The 17,553-nt window shown below is 40.2% G+C and overlaps 1 protein-coding gene across 4 annotated transcripts; it reads left to right on the top strand.

Annotated features, from left to right (window-relative positions):
* Positions 1-197: 197 nt before the first annotated feature.
* Positions 198-17,274, top strand: si:dkeyp-77h1.4 (uncharacterized). Of its 4 annotated transcripts, none has more exons than XM_067601098.1 (11): positions 198-448; positions 7,818-7,883; positions 8,158-8,178; positions 8,312-8,587; positions 9,475-9,595; positions 9,728-9,903; positions 10,401-10,543; positions 11,668-11,815; positions 12,033-12,214; positions 12,654-12,746; positions 12,840-17,274. In XM_067601098.1, exons 2-11 carry the CDS (start codon positions 7,838-7,840, stop codon positions 13,530-13,532), a joined length of 1,899 nt encoding a protein of 632 aa, XP_067457199.1. In that variant the 5' UTR covers positions 198-448; positions 7,818-7,837; the 3' UTR covers positions 13,533-17,274. The 4 variants fall into 4 exon arrangements, with proteins under 4 accessions (XP_067457199.1, XP_067457201.1, XP_067457198.1 ...); XM_067601100.1 differs by lacking the exon at positions 198-448 and adding an exon at positions 5,224-5,493; XM_067601097.1 differs by lacking the exon at positions 198-448 and adding an exon at positions 5,954-6,839.
* The last annotated feature ends 279 nt before the right edge of the window (positions 17,275-17,553 follow it).

The raw sequence follows: 17,553 nt of genomic DNA, 5'->3' as shown, positions 1-17,553 counted from the left end.
AAAGGATGTATTGCTTAAGTATTTCATCACAGCATCCCTGCATCCCTTAGACACACATTTACTGTTATTTGTACACATGATCATCCACTTTGGATTGGGATTAATTTGTTTACGGGCACTTTGTGTGGTATCCGCATCTTCTGTCAATTGCAAGTCTTGCTAAGTAACCCCCCCTTCTCCTCACTGTCAGGTGACTTTTAGAGGGCGAAGGGTGGCCGGTGTTTCCCGACATGAGTCGAGTGGCCCCGAGCCCGACATATTCTGAATATCTTCCAAATGTTGAGCCCGAGTCGTGAAGTGCTGCTCTTCAGGGGGGCGAGGTTGAGAGGAAGGGAGACGACGGACGGAGGAGAAACAGGCGACATTCACGCAGATTTTCACCTCTGAAAGCATCCAGACACCTCCGCGGACTGCAGCACCGCACGTCCAGCCGGCCAATTAAAGGAAGGTGAGCTGCTGAGCGCTGATTTTCATCTCTCACATCGGTGCCTCTTTGCGGACGTGGGTCTTTAATGTGACTGGTGCATGACGGGTTAAATTCTGCAGTTTTTTGGTTCACGCGTTTATCGGCTGTCCTGGTGACTGATTAGACTTTAGGTTGTGATGTTTATCGCCAGCTGCACATTACGCTGATCTAGTCAGTGAGGAAAGGTGTGAAAATACATTACTGAATGAACGGTCCCGGGATGGAGCCGGCATCGCCTTCATTGGATATTTTAGGGTGATTTCATTTATGTCTGAGCCTCCTAGTTGGATTCAAATGATTAAAAATATAAGGCAGACTTGTATTGCATTGCAGGATGCAAGATGTTAATTGTTTATTACAGCCAAATACCTATGTAAACAGCTTAAATGAAAACAGGTGGGTTCATTCTAAGCTGCATTTGTCCACCTTGAATACAAAAATTGAAATCATCTATACCACTCCTGCTATCACTATCGTCATCAGAAATGATATTCCATATAGTCTTATCTCCTTCCCCAGAGGCTACATTGTCTTTTATATAAGTAAGTCAAGGTCCAGCTTAATAGCATCCATTATCTGAGAGGATGCTCTCTGGCTGTGTCGCCTCTGTCTGCAGTGTGCTGCTGATAGACTGTGGCCAGAGCTGCTGCATGAAGGCCTCAACACATGACAGCATTGGATATCATCTGCAGATCCACTCCAATCTGCATAATTATCTCATCTGTATCATAAACGCATTCTTCATCTTGTGCCCTTATCACCTCTCCTAGTGTGTTTGTCAATACTGCACATAACTCCAACCACCCCCTCCTCACTCCTCACTCCTCACTCCCTCATGTCGACTGATTTTAATGGATCTGACAGTTGAAAGCAATATGGTGGAAACCTGTCTCATCCTTTAGTTCACTGCAGCCAGCTTTGGTGGAATTATCTCAAAAAATGAACCTTAACCATTAGGATAGGATTTTGTCTGGACGTCTCTCTAGATTGTCTGATTGTTTGCGTGTAAACTGCGTGCAACTCTTTCTGCTGTCTTGATCTGAAACATGAGATGTGTTGTAGGGATGCAGATGCTACTAGTTTAAACCACTGGGATCGTCAGAGTGGAAAATTTCGAATTTTTGAATTTTGAATGCACCTCGTTCGAGCAAAGGGAAACCCTGTAGTTTTTGAAAGTATGCACACCTTATTATACATTCCACTTTCACTTTGTGTGTGCCTCTTGGTACAAAGATCCTTTTTTTTTTCTTTTTTGATGCCTCATGATTTATAAATGTCTAGTGCTGCGAGAGGAGTGTACAATATGTGCATTTGTGTGTGTGTGTGTTGCAGCTCACTTCTAACATGCCTCCTCATCGTCAGAGGGACTATACCTCATGTAGAGTCATCTCTCCTCATCACTGTGTTTATGTAAAGAAAAAGAGGAAAGTGAAAATGAAAGAGAAATGATGAAGGGTAAAGACACAGAGGAAGCTTTGTAGGGCCCCCACATCTGCAGTCATTGAAGGTATTTCCGCCTCTTTAAAGCGCCGGACAAAGACATGTCTGTCCTTCCAGTAAGCAGGGAGTTTTGAGTTAGAAGGAACACAGGCACAGGCTTTGATTTCAGAGTGGGATGCACTGGCTTGGGTTATATAAGATAAGGAGGAGGAGAGGATGAAAGAGACATGATAAAAAGAGAGCGAGAGAGCGATAAAGACAGAAATGCAAAGAAAAAGGGAAGCGAGGGAGATGCCCCGAGATGGGGGGTAGAGGATTCAGGCTGAGAGGAGTCCTACTGAGAAGACAAAATGTGGTGGAAAGGAAGCAAGCGATGATACGGAGCTGTCAATCTGAGACATAGAAGGTTTAGGAAGGTGAAAAAAAAAAAAAAACCTTGGAGATGTGAGAGTGATGACAGAAGTGATGAAAATGGAAGAAAAGGAAAAGAGGAAAGAGTCAAAACCCAGTGAGGTAGAATGAAGACTGACTGAGGCTAATGGAGTAAGGAAGGATAGCAGATGGCATATTTGTGTGTGCCTGCAGCCCATGGTTTACAGCCCAAAGGACAATGTGTCAGTAAGCATGTACGTGGGTTTGCACGAGTTTTCATAAGCTTGCATGTTTGTGCTCAGTGAGGTGGACCATGTAGGTTTGTTTTTTTGGCTGAAAATGCTCAAAATCACATAGAAATAAGAGCATGAAGAGTAAGAATAAGAATAATGAGCAAGAATAAGAAAAAATGTTGAAAAAATATCACAAATCCTGCATAGAAACAACAGATTGGCTGCAGTGACTCCAAGACACCCACTGCTGTGACAAGCAGATGGATACGGTTCACTTTTCTGTTTCTTCGCAGCCAACCCATCCTGTGTCTCAGACTGCTGTATTAATTAAATGATGATGGCTACAGGGGTCAACAGTCCATTTTATTGATGGAAAGTTATGATTTGTGGATGATGCAGTGGCCTAAAACGATGGTTCAAACCCTGAAAGGAAGCCATGAATTCCCGGAAAAAGGACAGGGACTGCAGTAATAAAATTACAGTGTAATCTGAGTTATATAGATGACTGTAACAAAGGACACTAAAAGTTTGTTTGCCAAGAGACACTGTTCTGTGTGACGCAGGCTTGCTCCATATTTTGTTTCAGTTACAATAAAATCAGTGAGCTTTTAGGCCCTCTGTCTTCCCAGAGTGTGGTGCAAGGATGTGACAGACGGAGTGAAGATGGTTGTCTGAGGGCCCAATTATTTTCCTTAAATGACAAGGGACAATGGGGGCCTCTCTGCTGTTGCTCTTGAAAGTGTATTAATGTTGCATGTATACAAAGACAGACAGGTGGCAGACTTACAGTGTGAAGATGGCTCAATGCTCTATCATTTCCTGCAGATACAGGATGTGTTATATTACAATGAGACGCTCTAATTTTAACTGTATGTTTATTAGCTGCTGCAAAGTGTGACTGTGAGCACTGCAGGTGTTCCCTCCCAGTCCCGTCCTGGGCTTTGTAAATGAAAACTGCAGCAAGGTTCTCTTTTGCACAAACCTCTTCATGTGTTTCCTCAGATGTTGCCTTAAAATGTAGCATAATCCCCTCAGTGTTGCAATAAGTCAGCATCCTTCTCAGACACCATCATAGGTTCCTGTGGTAAGGATGTTTGCCGTGAAGCCCTTCTCATTCTGGACATTTCTTGTTGCAAACTCATTCAAGTCATTATTCAGATCACTGTGATTTGAATTATCTTGAGATTCATGAATTATTCTGTGTTTTAATTCAGGCACATAATCAATAGACAATCCTTGACGGTGATCCAAAGCTTGGTGGCCCTGGTAAACATGCACATACTCTTAAAAGGGCTGGACTTCTATAAGACATAAATGCCTGCTGGTATGGTCTCTCTAAACAACACTCACTTTTACACATAAATCAACTCTGACCCTGATTTAATATTGAGCTCAGGTATGCTATTAATTATGCTTGTTTTTTTTGTCTCAAGTCCAACTAATAACCTGCAGGCAATGGCAGATAAATTGAATTTACAGGGACTGCACAATTCTGTGCAGATAGTTTCTTCGGATTTTTTAGATTTTTAGCGCAATTAGACAGCCTAATTGAATTCTTAGAGCACTTTAAGATACAAATATGAGGTAAGGCAAAAATAAAGAAAGACAGTTCTGGCCTCAGAAGCATGCTAGTTCAAAAGAGAGTGTTTTGTATGAATAATGAAGCATTGTGCATCAAGCATTATGAGGTTGAAGCACAGCACTTTATAAAGATACATGTGTGGCATATAGATAACCTTGACTGCATGTCATTTAGCTGCAGCACTGTCTGACTGTGAGAACTGCAGGTGTTTCCTCCTGGTCCCCTCCTGGGCCTTTAAAATGGAAACCATAGGAAAGTTTTTTTTTGCTACGAACCCCTTGATGTGCCGCCTCTGATGTCTCAGCACAGAAGAAAGACATTCACATCATCAATATCCCCTCAGTGCCGCAATTAATCAGGATTCTTCTCAGAAACCTTCACAAGGTCTTGCAGAAATGATGTTTCCTCCCTGCTGTTGACGTTTACTGTTTGAAGCTCACCTAAGCAAAGGCTTATTTTAGTATTTTCCTGCTGAGAAGAATCATTATACTAGAAGCTAAAAGCTTGTGTTCCCCTCATAAGGTTTTATACTGAATGTAACAAAGAAGAAATTATGTTGAAGACATTAATGTCTGTTTTGTATCTCTCTAGTCAGAACTTTATACAATTATATTAGACAATCCTATGTTTTTGACAGAGACTACAGAATTATGTGTCAATTTTTATTTTTTTAAGCCCCCCTCCGCTCAAAAATGTTTTTTCTTCATGTTACTTCAGTTTGATGTTTGAGTTTCATTGTGCAGGACTACGTATGCGCAGAATTTGTTTTCACATTCATCTGCTGAAGGAGGAAAGTTTCTCTGAGCTCGCCTCAAATCTTAGTTTAAAATGTACACCTACTAGCATGATTTGTGACATTACGACTAGTTGGAAGTAGGGATATTAATCGTTAACCGCCAGGAATATTTTTGACCAGTTAAACAGGTGGGTCTATAGGTTAATTTGCATACACACTCAGCTAATGGCTAGACAATTGCGTGTTCACAACATCAGATATTCTTTTTGAATGGAGAAAGCAGTGGAGTAAAACCAACTTCTACAAAGAGTGTTGCATTATGGGTTGTTTGTAGCATTAATGTTGCTAGGCTAGCGAGTGCTTTAAAGTCTGTTTATAGTGAGTGTGTTAGTCAATCAGCACTAAAAGTGTTTCGTTAGTCCAGTTTAACCTCCAGGAGTTTCTGAGGACTCGTGTAATGTGATTTTCTAGCTCCGAGGAAATAAATTCATGACGAGTGAAAACCATAGACTGTAAAAAAAAAATATGGCGGTAGTCACCATGACTACACCTATTGGTTTGTGGACTGCAGTTTTGAGGCCTCGAGTTTAGCAATTTCACCATCGCCATCTTGGATTTCACCGTTGCCATGTTTGATTTTTGGAGCCAGAAGTGACCAAATAATGTAATATGCACTACATACTCAAGATGTGTACTATCGTTTAACATACTTTTGCGTGAATAAACAGTAGTGTGTATCTTTTTGGACGCACTGAGCTGTAATTATCACATCACTTCCTGCGAGTCTCCTTGCTGGTTGGAGACATGTAACCATGGTAACCTGTGCCAACCATAAAGTCTGAACTAATATAAAAAATATATTACATCTAGCAAAGTGGTTGCTGTCCACCATCGTCTGTTATGTTGTCGCCATCGTTGTCACTACTGCATTGCATTGTGGGATATTTATGCCAGCATAGTGTCCAGTGCTTGCATACTGTAATATTTCCCTGGGAACAGTATGCAGTTGAGGAACTATTGGTTTCATACTACAGTTTTGGACATACTAAAAAATCTCACATACTGTTTTACTGTACTAAATAGCATGTTTGTGTGTAGTTTTGGATGCAGTCCCAATTTGGAAAAGAGGGTGGAGCTGACCCTAGCACTAGCTGCTAGCTTGATTAGCATAATGCATTTACAATCTATGGTTAACAGTGATAATGCTAATGCTAATTTCTGCTAGCAAAAAACAGGCCTAAAACCATTAAAACAAAATGTACTCATCAGAAAAACTGAACATCTGACTCCTTAGAGGCTCTTTTATCACAACCAAATGCTGGACAAGACTTTTGAGGCGATCAAAATGTTATAATTAACTTTAATGAACTGAAAACACACTGTGAAATAGCAGCAACTACGCTTATACTCTGTGGATCTGGGGTTACGCCATGGTTACGCTACATAATCAACGTTGTCGCCGTGGTAGCGATTTGTCAATCACAACGTAGCAGCGCCCTAAAGCATACAATGCTTTATTGTCTATTTCACTCTAAATGGGGCCATAATTTACAAAATGAACATCATACTGTATTGAAAAAGACTTGGTACTACCGATTGGGACCATAAACTCATTAGGAAAGTGTTTATTGAGGTAGTAAATCAATTGAGGGGTCATTTTCTCATAGACTTCCATACAATCAGACTGTACAGTACAATATTCCGATTGCATTAGATTTAACTCCTGGTATTGAAACCCGGGTGGGGAGATTTTATTTGGAAGAAAATACATCAAAATATGGGTAAGAATATTTCTGATCCCACAGTTTCACTTAACTCTATAAACCATCAGTAAGCTGAATTAATCAGATGGATAGTCCGGTCTCCGAAATTATGAGTGATATAAAATCATAATCAGGCATGATCAGGCCAGCTCTATTTCACTACGAAACTTCCGACGTATATGAACAAAGATAACCAGTTCACAGGAAAACCAGTTAATGTGTAACACACAGAGATGCAGTAGAAGAGGTAAGCGGGGTTGCCTTATTATTATATATGTTCCGTTATTCGTTCGTTATCCCATCGAGAGCTACTGTGACTAAACGCATTGAAAAACACTTTTAGGAGAAGAAGGATGAACTATAAGTCAAGCTAACGTTGGGACAGCTCTCACAAAGGAAAGCTGAATTACGTAACTTTTCTGAAAAAAAAAAAACAGTTATAGTTGTCGGTCAATGGGTGTCGGCAAAATTAACCGAAACTAATATCCCTATTTGGAAACCAATCCTGATCCAATATACATTTTACACAAGTGTGATGTGAAAACTTGAAACCTTAAGTGCACACACACTGAGAATGGACTTCTCAGTGAAGTAGGAGACATCTCGCAGCCAGCAGTTAAACTTTGAAGTGAAATGTATTTGCATATTCAGGATTCTTAATGAAGGAGAAGGAGGAGATGTCATTTTAAGGATTTTACCAAGGTAATTGGACACAAATTATTCAAAGTAGAGTATTTTTTTATATTTCCTAAAACATGTCTGGAGGGGATCTTTAGCAATGATGCTCAGAGAGAATGTTTAAACTGATAGCAATGCAACCTATTATAAATCCTATCTCAGTGATTTCTGGTTTTAAAGACTAATTGGCCCTCCACCTGCTTTCAAATCAAAGGTAACTGCTTACTTCTGAGAAAGACAAATCAATAAAAGTCAAATGAAGAAAAATGAAAGCACCCTTTCAGTTTCTAAAAGACTGGGAGGTTCACTGCAGTTCAATGCCTCAGTAGGGTGATATCATCCAAGAATGATGTCATGCACCAGTTTCACTTTGAATAAGAAAAGGGGTACTTGTGTGCCCTCTGATATCCCCCCCTCTACTGATTAAGAGGAAGAAGAATTAAGTAGAGGATAACAAAGGGCACCAAATGAGTAAAAAATAATGATAAATATGTACAGATTTGGAGGCAATAAAACTAATTTGCCTAAATCTTCTTTCTCTCTCTAGGCACAAAGAAATCAGCCAAGATGTGGACAGTCAGTGTGATCATGTTCACCTTTCTGCTCAGCACAGGTATGTTAAGGAAAACGAGAGACGTTGTTCCCTATCAAAATAATTTTGAAATGTGGAAATAGTGTTTTTTTTTCCACACCTTGTAATTTACTGAGGTGTTATACTGGTAAATTTGACAAGGAAATTGTTGTGTGTTTTTGATAGTTTAGGATCAGTTCGACAATGCAGTCACAGTCAATTTATTCAACAGACAATATAGTAATTAATCTGCAAAAGGATCCTGTTATCTGAGAATGCCTGTTGAAATTATTATTTTCTTTTATATTGTTTACAGCTCTCTCTGCCCCTGTGAAAGGTAAGACTATGTGTACTAGTGCCTCATATATAATTCTAAGTTTGACACTCATCAATTATAAATTGTGAACTTTCTTTGCCCTCTTATGTGTTTGTCAATGCTTCCTCTCTCCTGTCCTCATAATATAAACCAGTTAATGAGGACTCTATGACCTTGTTCCACGGGGAGGATTTCCACATCATGCTGCCCTCACTTGGGTTAGAGGTCACGTTTCAGAGCAGATCTTCTCCGCGTGCAGCTGACGTGGTCCTGATGCGGGATGGCAGCGTGGTCAATACCAGGGCCAAACTCAACCGCCAACTCAGCCACCTCATTATAGAGGCTGTGGGCGAGGGAGATGAGGGCGTGTACACAGTGAAGAACCCTGAGAAGCCTGAGGATATCAGACGCATTGCCCTTATAGTCCGAGGTACGTGATGACATGAATGTTTGATATATTAGGAAGGATAATGGAGCCCACTGCATTGTACTCATTTGGCATGAGGACAGAGAGAGGTTTACTAGAGAAAATGTATCTGTTTTAAGGTTTGGGCAGGGTATGTTTGAACTGGAATATATCACAACATCACAACATTTATATTTAAATTTTATATTTAAAGTTACACACCCTGTTAGTCCTGGGAGTGTTACAAGTTGCAGCAGTGATGACTCTGTACTCTGACTAGTAATTCTTAAAGCTTAAACACATATACAGACAAACATGAAGAAAGAAGAAAATAATTCAAGCACACAGAGGGAGGGGTGGGCTCAAACCCAGCATGTATAAAGTCGACTATAGTGAGCAAGATGCGGAAGATGTGCCATATGGTGCCAGTAATGTGTGTGTTTGTGTGTGTGATCACATGTGTTCTCAGAGTGTGAGGGCATGCAGAAGCTGCCAGGCAGTAATTATGCAGCTCTTTAACTGCCAACCCACTCCTCTTTCCTTCCCTCCCTGCTGTTTTCCTGTCTTTATCTTGTCTTTACTGTCTTTCCCTCTATTTTGTATCCCTACCCTCCTATTCTAGCTACCCTGATATTCTTGGATTGGTGCTCCTTTGTTTCTCGGCAGTCTGTCCCCTTTTCGCCACATCTGTCAAGCCATTCCCTCGTCCTCTTCTGTCCTTCACCCCTAACTGTCCTCTCTCTCACTAAATCTCTATTTCTATCATTTCTTCCTTCACCTGAAGCAAATAAATGCTCTCTCTTCCTTCACTTCTTCCCACTCAAATGTCAGGCAATTTCCTGTCCACTGTAATTAACTTTGTTCCTTTTACTCAAGAACAAACCGTTTATCACCCTGCTTTTACCTTCTAGATTGCTCTAATGAGCAGACCATTAAATACGGAGACAACTACCATATTCCGCTGTTGGGGATAATTCCTCCCATCACCCTGGAGTACAGGCCTAGTGCGGTGGAGGCCAACCAGACATCCAGGTAGAGTCAGCAAAATTACACTGATATAAAGAGAATCTATAATGATATATATGCACTGAGACAGTTTCAGTGTCTCAGATTAACCAGGAAAGTGGAGGAAAGTTCATTCTCTTTGATTTTTCCCTCCTGTAGACCTGCTCTGGTGCTGCTGACCAGTACAGGGATTTCCAGGGAGGGCTACGAGGGTCGTATTAGCGTCAACGAACGCCACATCACTCTCAGCACTGTCACAGGTGCAGACGAGGGCAGCTACACTGTCAGGAATGCAGAACTTGAAATTAAAAGGAAAGTGTGTCTCAACGTCAGAGGTGAGGGCATAAACAACGACAGATCATATATTTTGTCATCTCCCATGCCTGACCTGTTTTAAATGACCAGCGCCTTCCATCAGGATGTTGTTGTGTTTTTTCCTTCTACTTATTACGCTCCTCTTGTCTGCCATGATGGCTTTTAAAGACCTAAACGTTAATGGGCTCTATCAGGCTAATGCATTTTAGGTGATCCATGGGCCTTTTTTTTCCTTTCTTTTTTTTCTTCTTTCCTGCCATATAGGTTTTTGTCTATTTGATGTTGTATTGTTTTATGACTCAGTATGTTTTTAATGGCTTGTTGAAATGAAGGGGAGGACGTTGTATAAGCCCTCTGGGCTTCCTTCCTCTCTCCTGCACAATTAATATAACTTTTTTTACTATGTAATATTTTCTTGTAACCTCTGTGCAAAAAAAAAAATTCAAATTAAAAATTCAAACAGAGCTGTGATGTATTTATTCTATGTCCTTGCTTCTCCTCTGTGCGTGTTTCTCAGAGCACCAAAACTTTGTGACGCTGCCATACGGAAAAACAGTGAAGATCAACCTGATACTCAACAGCTCATTAGTTCGCCTCAACTACACCCGCAACCGTGACCCCACACCCTATCTGCTGATGGACAAGGGAGAATTTACAAGTGTAATTTTAGCCTCTTTTTTCCTTTTAGTCCTGTTTGGGATTATTTGTTTTCTGTAGTGGGATAGAAAAAAATAATTGAAAGTCATCAAAAGGGTTTCTACTTTAAAATTACTAAATCATAATCACAAACATTGGAGCACAGGGGAGTGGTATTAGGTTTCATGTCATGTCATTTCTGTGTTGTTTAGTTTCCATGTCTCATACAAATAAATGTAGAAGAATTGTATACTGTGTACTGGAAAATGCAATAACATAATAATATTAATTATTATTAACATAATAATAACTAGTTTCATATTTAGTTATAAACCTATACCAGGGTTTCCTGCCTGGAGTGTTTTACAGCAGAGGAGGGCCGCCTCGCCAGAAATTTCCACTAACATCATAAAAAATGAATACACTCTTATGAATTATGACATTAACCTTTAGAGAAAAAGACCACAGACACTGTGTCACACAGCAAAAGCCATTATATTTGATATGATTTTTAATAATTAGGGTCTCATCTACTGACTAAATTAATCAGAATGAGATGACTCAGAATCCAGGTGGTTTACCACCTTGACTAAATAATTGCCAGGGGGAAACTTTGTATACTATACTATATCATAGTTTAGTACCATGTACTTACAGAATTTAGTACATAATTCTGTGTGGTTATGATACAGAAAGCTACTATGTGTAAAATATACACTTTCATGTTGTTAAAATGTATATTAATATCTATCTATATTAATATCTATATTAAACGCCCAAATGTGAAATATACAGAAATTGTACATTTTACAATTCTACATTTGTTGTAGTTTTTCCCCTCTTTGTTGCTATCTGCATTGCTATCTGTATTTTCAAGACTATTACCTATAACCTCTTAAATAATTTTGCAGCTTTTTGTGTGCCTGTGCTAAAAGCCAGATGTGGTTTATAGCTGACAAATGCAGCAAATGGACATTTAACACAGGATCACCCACTTTTGTACCGGTGTGATTTTTTTTGTTACAGTTGTGGTTGGTGTTTTTTATTTTCTTTATTGCATTATTCATTAATGTTATATGTATATTTGCTGTTCTGATCATGATTCTTATTTTAAGTTTAGGGTATGAATGTCTGTCTTTTCTCTCTAGGCCCGAACAGAGCTGGGTCTTGAGGACCGTCTGTCGATGGAGGGTTCATTGGTTTTCCTGGATCAGGTCAGGAGTTCAGATGCAGGCCAGTTCAAAATTACTGACTTACTGGGGTTCCCCGTGTCCATCATCCACCTGGAAATACAACGTAAGGAGGGGATGGGCTGAGAAGGACTGGTTGAAAAATGAACTAAAGCTGTGACTCAATGGGGCAAAAGTAGAGCCTAAAAAAGAAAGAATGCTCCTTTTCTTTTGTCTGCTGTAGTCATGCACTGGAATTTCAATAAGTCAATGAAAGGTCAGTTGAATTATTTACTCTCCCACCTCCGTCTTTCTCTCCCCTTTCCAACCATGCCGTCATGCAGCCTACAAGCTGGAGTCACTGTATGTGGCCATCATCGCCCTGTTAGGCCTGCTGGTTTTCCTTCTGCTGGTTTGCCTGCTGTCCTGCCTGATCAAAGTGAAGAAGAGGGCCAAGAGGGCTTCGGACCTGGAGAAGATTGCTCAGAATGCTGGCAAAGAGGATGAAGGAGAGGCCTTCAGACAGGTCGGAGGGACAAATATACAAATGGCAATGTGATGCTGATGATGTGTATCCTGATTAAATTTATACTTGTGGAGATTTTTGGGGGGATATAATCCAATGTTTATTTGGATTATTTAATTTATAGTATCTATATATATATATATATATTGGTTCAAAATGTCCATATTATTATGTAGATGGGGACCTTGCAGCTTTAGTAATTGTTTGGTTTGGCAGGTTGATACACTGAAAGACACAAGACAGTGAAGAGGATGTATTAAGTTCTCTATCTGTGTTCTTTTGTCCAACTGTTGTGGCGGTCATTAAAGTAGACCAAATCACACTGAAGAAAGCTTTCCCCAAGTCTCAAAAGTAGTTGTAATGCAGTAGTAAGAGTAACCAGTATTACACTGACATAATGAAAGACTATTGTTTTGTGTATCTGTGTGCCTCTTCACAGGTGGTAAAGAACATCACCAAACTCAGTGAGGAATCCAAACATTCCCAGGCTGACACTACAGAGAAATCTCAGAGCACTGAGGTGGACATTAAGGTGAGAATATGACCCAATTCTCTCTTAAAACTGAATCTGTTTGAAGTTTTGATTGTGTCTCAGTTTTCCTTCTTGTTGTCTGTCTGAACTCAGGGTCTGGAAGTTTCCTCTAAAGAGGTTGGCATCGGTAACCTAGAGACCAGTGACTCTGGTGTTGGCTTTAACACCGCCCTGCCACTGGACACTGACACCGATGCCCCTGACCAAATCCCCGACTCTGAGGCTGTAAGCATCTCTGTTGCCCCTGAAGCCAAGCCAAGTGCACCGCCTGCTGCTGAGGCTGAGCCAAGTGCTCCACCGGCGATGGAAATTAAGTCCAGTCCAGTAGCCGAAACTAAAGCCAGCCCAGCACTTGAAATCAAGATAACCCCTGATCAGCCTGTGGAAGTGAAGTTGGATGTGCCCAAATCAGCAGATGTTAAGCTTAGCCCAGCTCCAAGCCCTGAACCCAAGGCTGGCCTGAGTCCAGCTGATCCAAAGCCTGCACCCAGCCCAAGCCTGGAGCCCAAGTCAGCTACTCCTAAAGCCACAACCCCAACACCTGAAAGTAAGAGTGCCCTGGCCCCCACACCTGAGACCCCCAAACCAACCACACCAGAACCTATTACCAACGGTACACCTGAGCCAGGCCCAGATGATGCTGATCTTATCGGAGACTCAGCTCCAAAAGCAGCCCCCCCTAAAACCCCTGAAGTGGAGCTGAAATCTAGTGGTGCCGTACTAGAGGCCAAAATGGATGCCAGCAAAGAGGGCACTGTGGCTGAGGATTCAACCACCACTACCTGAGAACTGCCCCTGCAAAAACCCAAGGGAAGCCCCACAGATCCTCTCCATCTTCCACCACAGTAGACAATCGAACACCCCCTACCAAATAATGAAGAAACCACAGAAACTGGGGCGAGAACTTCAGTTTGACCTAATGCCTGAACACAGTATTACCTAGATAACAGTATCGCACTTGTCAAACACATAACCTTTGAGACTTTCATAAAAACAAATGCGTCTCTTGGATTGTTAAACATTTTAGTTGTATACACCTTGCAGCCTTGTTTTTTTTTTTTTTTGGTAACTCCACAGTAAAACTGCCAGACTGCAAATGAAATCCTTTGCAGAGTTTACAACTAAAATGTTAACTCCAAATAAGGTCTTTTCTAACATAATGAGGCAGCCAGAAAGGTTTACAACATTTCATTCAAACTAAAACAACTTTGACCTGAACTAACCACCATTTCCCATCTGAATACTTGTTCTTCTATCAGCATGTGATAAAACTAACAAAATGCATGAAATCCTCAGTCTCCCACAGTGAAACCAATGCCATCCCAAACTTACTAATGTGTGTGATGACATTGTTGTCAAAAAATGTAAACGAAAGCCCTTTTGTCCACAGAACGGCATTCTGTTGTTGCCATCTTGTACATATGAAATGTGGATGTTATGAGATACTTGCACCAGTCCTTTGGCCTCAAAAACATCCGCAATATAACCACACGAGAGGAGATACTAATAACACTTACACCACTATTTATAGTCTCTGAGATTGAGACTGAGATTCCCAGTAGATATCTCCAATGATTAAAATTTGTTTTACAGACTGATCCCTCATGTCTGGATCAACCACTTACTGTCTTTGATCTGGATTTCCCAGTGGCTCTATAAAAATCCCATTATTCTTACAATTTAATAGGAAGCTCATGCCGGCAGAAACTCTTAATAGGACCACCATGTTCCCGCTGTACATTGGGCTTTCTCAAGCAGAAATACAGACTGAAAATATGTGGTAAGTTCAAATAGTTAGAACATGTTTCTTTGTTTTTCTATTTCATTGTCCTTACTTGTCTACTCTCCGACCCTCCTTTTGTCTGTCATTCCTTCTTTGATTCTTCCCTTTTTTTTATCCTTCTTTCCCTCCTTTCCTTTGCTAGGCAGCATTTTAAACTACTTAAATACTTCAGTACACAGCCTTTGATAGAAACTAGAATCTTGATTTAGTCATTACTATTATTATAAGGCATTATTTTTATTTCCTCTGTGTTATTAGGTTTTGTTGACAATAAAAAAGGGAACACACTGTATCTTAAGCCCTATATTCCGAAACTGGGCAAAAGCTTAAATACTTATGCCTAGCATCTAATGGCTACGAAATAGCCCCATGAGGTTGTTCTCATTACCACCACATTGTCTATCCAGAGCTGTTCCATGTGAGTTTGGAAATATGTAGATGTTTAGTCGACACGATTTAAGATACATTTTCGTGGGACACAATGCATGTCTCTACCTCATGTTTTAACTGACCACTGGAAAACCAATGACAGTCCAGGTTTGGTGCACTGAAATCAACAAAAAAGCATTTTGGATTCAAGAGAGAAGCACAAAAAGACAGCAGTGAAATTCAGTCAAATGATCAGTGAAATATAGGAGAACTGTAAGAAGTAGATTCATCTACAACCAACTGGCCTTTATGATAACTTTCCTGACTAACAGATCTTTCTTACAAGTAAATTGATATCAGACAATATGTCAGCATTTTAAAAAGCCATATGATAGGATAGGTTTAGATGTCAGATTTGATACTAAGATCAATTGATATAATGTATAGACTAAAACTACAAAAAAATAAATAAATAAAATGAATGTGCCTCAGTGTTAAATGGACAAACTATCGGATTTTCAGGTCACATGTATTTAAAAATTAACAAAGGCCTTCTAATGATTATTGGCCTTTGACCTCAAGAAAAACAGTGAATATGCCTCATTTCCAGTCTGGATCTGTGAAGGAACCGCAAAACCCATTTTGGTAATACTAAAATGGTCTTTACACACACACATACACACAGATACACACAGATACACACACACACACACACACACACACACACATACACACAGATACACACACATACGCCAGCCTTGTAAATATTGCATGTGTACGCCAGTTTAACCCCCTTAAGGCTGAATGTTGTTAGTGTATAGAATGGTTGTTGTATCATACTTAATGATGAAGAAGACAACTAATCTCACCAACCTTAAATCCAGAATATAAAATATATACACATACTATACTATATACACTAATATTCACTAACGTCTTGAACTAATTTAAGAACCAAATATTGTAAAAATCCATCAAGACTGTATCAGATCAATTATCTGCTATTATTGCCATTCCAACCTGATGATACTCACAGCATATCTCTCACAGTATTTACATGTTGTATTAAAATGTTTAACCTACGTCAATTGAAGCACTGATTGCAGCATGCCCACAACATGTCCTGAAAAATAGGCTTTTATTGTCCTACAGTTGTGTCTGTGTGTGTGTGTGTGTGTGTGTGTGTGTGACCAGAGGAGTGACGTTTCAATGTTTCCATCATCATGTGTTAAGGATTTGTGTGTTTGCCTATGATGCACATACCGTATGAGTGTGAATGGTTTATGGCTGTGTTTGTGTGCTGAATCTATGCATAGGCAGTTTTTGTACAGGATGAAACTTTATGTGCGCTTCTCCATTTGTTGTAAGATATCCATGTGCCTGCTTAAATCATCTTGCAATGTGAAGAAAACAAGTGCTGTGTTTACGTCATGAGTGTGAATGTGTTTAAAACCACAAACAATGGTAAAGTATATTGTAACTTTGAGATATTTGAGTGACTCTTGTGTTTGTTTTAGTGCCTAAAATGTATATTGGATAGTTGGCCTGTATTCTGTCATTAGCCGACACTCCTGATGGCACCTTTTTCTTAATAGGTAGGGTATTCTCAGAAAGAACGCTGTTTGCACACCTGACTGAACAAAATGATACCACTGACTAGCCTAAGATATGTAAGAGAGTATGTTACATATTGTGTAAAAAATTACAAAAGTTGGTCATACAGGATTTCCAGATGATTCTGAGTAGCATAAGGGATACTGAGTGTGCTCTATTTGTAAGTGAGGGTGTTTTCCATTTCATTAATCAAGTCTGTGGCACACGTTTCGAGTGTGTGAGTGAATTCATAGCAGCAGATGAATGACAAAGCTTTGTGCGGGTAACCCTCAGGGTTATGTTGTGGTAAGCAATTGATGAGAGACTGCTAAAATGGCATTTTCGTACACCACCGCTATATTGTCAGTGATTGTAATACCAAGCCGGGACATGAGAAAGGCAGATGGCGTATTAGTGGGCAGGACGAGCCTTTGGTTTACGCATTACTAGCATCTCAAAGAAGGCTCAGTCTAGTGGAATTGGAGTTATTATATCTAACTGGTGCCAGAGGGATTCTGGTTTCATACCCACTTCTGATAACCCACTAACAGAAACCACTATTGTTAATACCACTGGCACATCTTGCACTACGTGAGTTGTCTCTGCCCCGATCCTCTCTGTTTACTTCTGCTGTTCTGGCCTGGATGTGGTGTGACGTTCCACATGTTCTCTCTGTAATCCCTTTTTGCACAACACTTCACACCGATGTTTTGTAAGGAAGATAGTTTTTTTTCTTTATTTCATGTCTAAAGAAATACTAAGAATAAACAAAAGAATATGAGACCTTTGCTGTCCTGTTGTTGTTTATTAGTATCCTACTCTCTAAGTGACGAACTCGCAGAGGGACAGCTTTGTCTCTGAGCTGTCCATGCCATCTCAGTCAGTTAACTCACTCAGTGTCAGCCATCATTTGTTGAGAGTGTCATGTGCCACTTTTTCACCCAGTCAGGCCCCGGGTCCCACTAATCCCACTGCCGTTGTTTTGAGCTTCCATAACCTCGACAGGACATGTCATAGCAGAGCAGACATTTATAAACAGGCCAAAGGTAACGTCATAATGCT

Source organism: Thunnus thynnus, chromosome 10 (genome assembly GCF_963924715.1).
Source record: "Thunnus thynnus chromosome 10, fThuThy2.1, whole genome shotgun sequence".
NCBI classification, from domain to species: Eukaryota; Metazoa; Chordata; class Actinopteri; order Scombriformes; family Scombridae; genus Thunnus; species Thunnus thynnus.
Note: the sequence above shows the minus strand (reverse complement) of the source record. Positions and strands in the feature narration are given on the sequence as shown.

Bases quoted from the DNA above. Each gene is read 5' to 3' on its own strand.
- si:dkeyp-77h1.4 (XM_067601097.1), top strand. From the start codon at position 6,809: ATGTGTAACACACAGAGATGCAGTAGAAGAG. The intron at 11,816-12,032 runs GTAAGGAGGGGA...GCCGTCATGCAG, and splicing joins CATCCACCTGGAAATACAAC to CCTACAAGCTGGAGTCACTG. The intron at 12,215-12,653 runs GTCGGAGGGACA...GCCTCTTCACAG, and splicing joins AAGGAGAGGCCTTCAGACAG to GTGGTAAAGAACATCACCAA.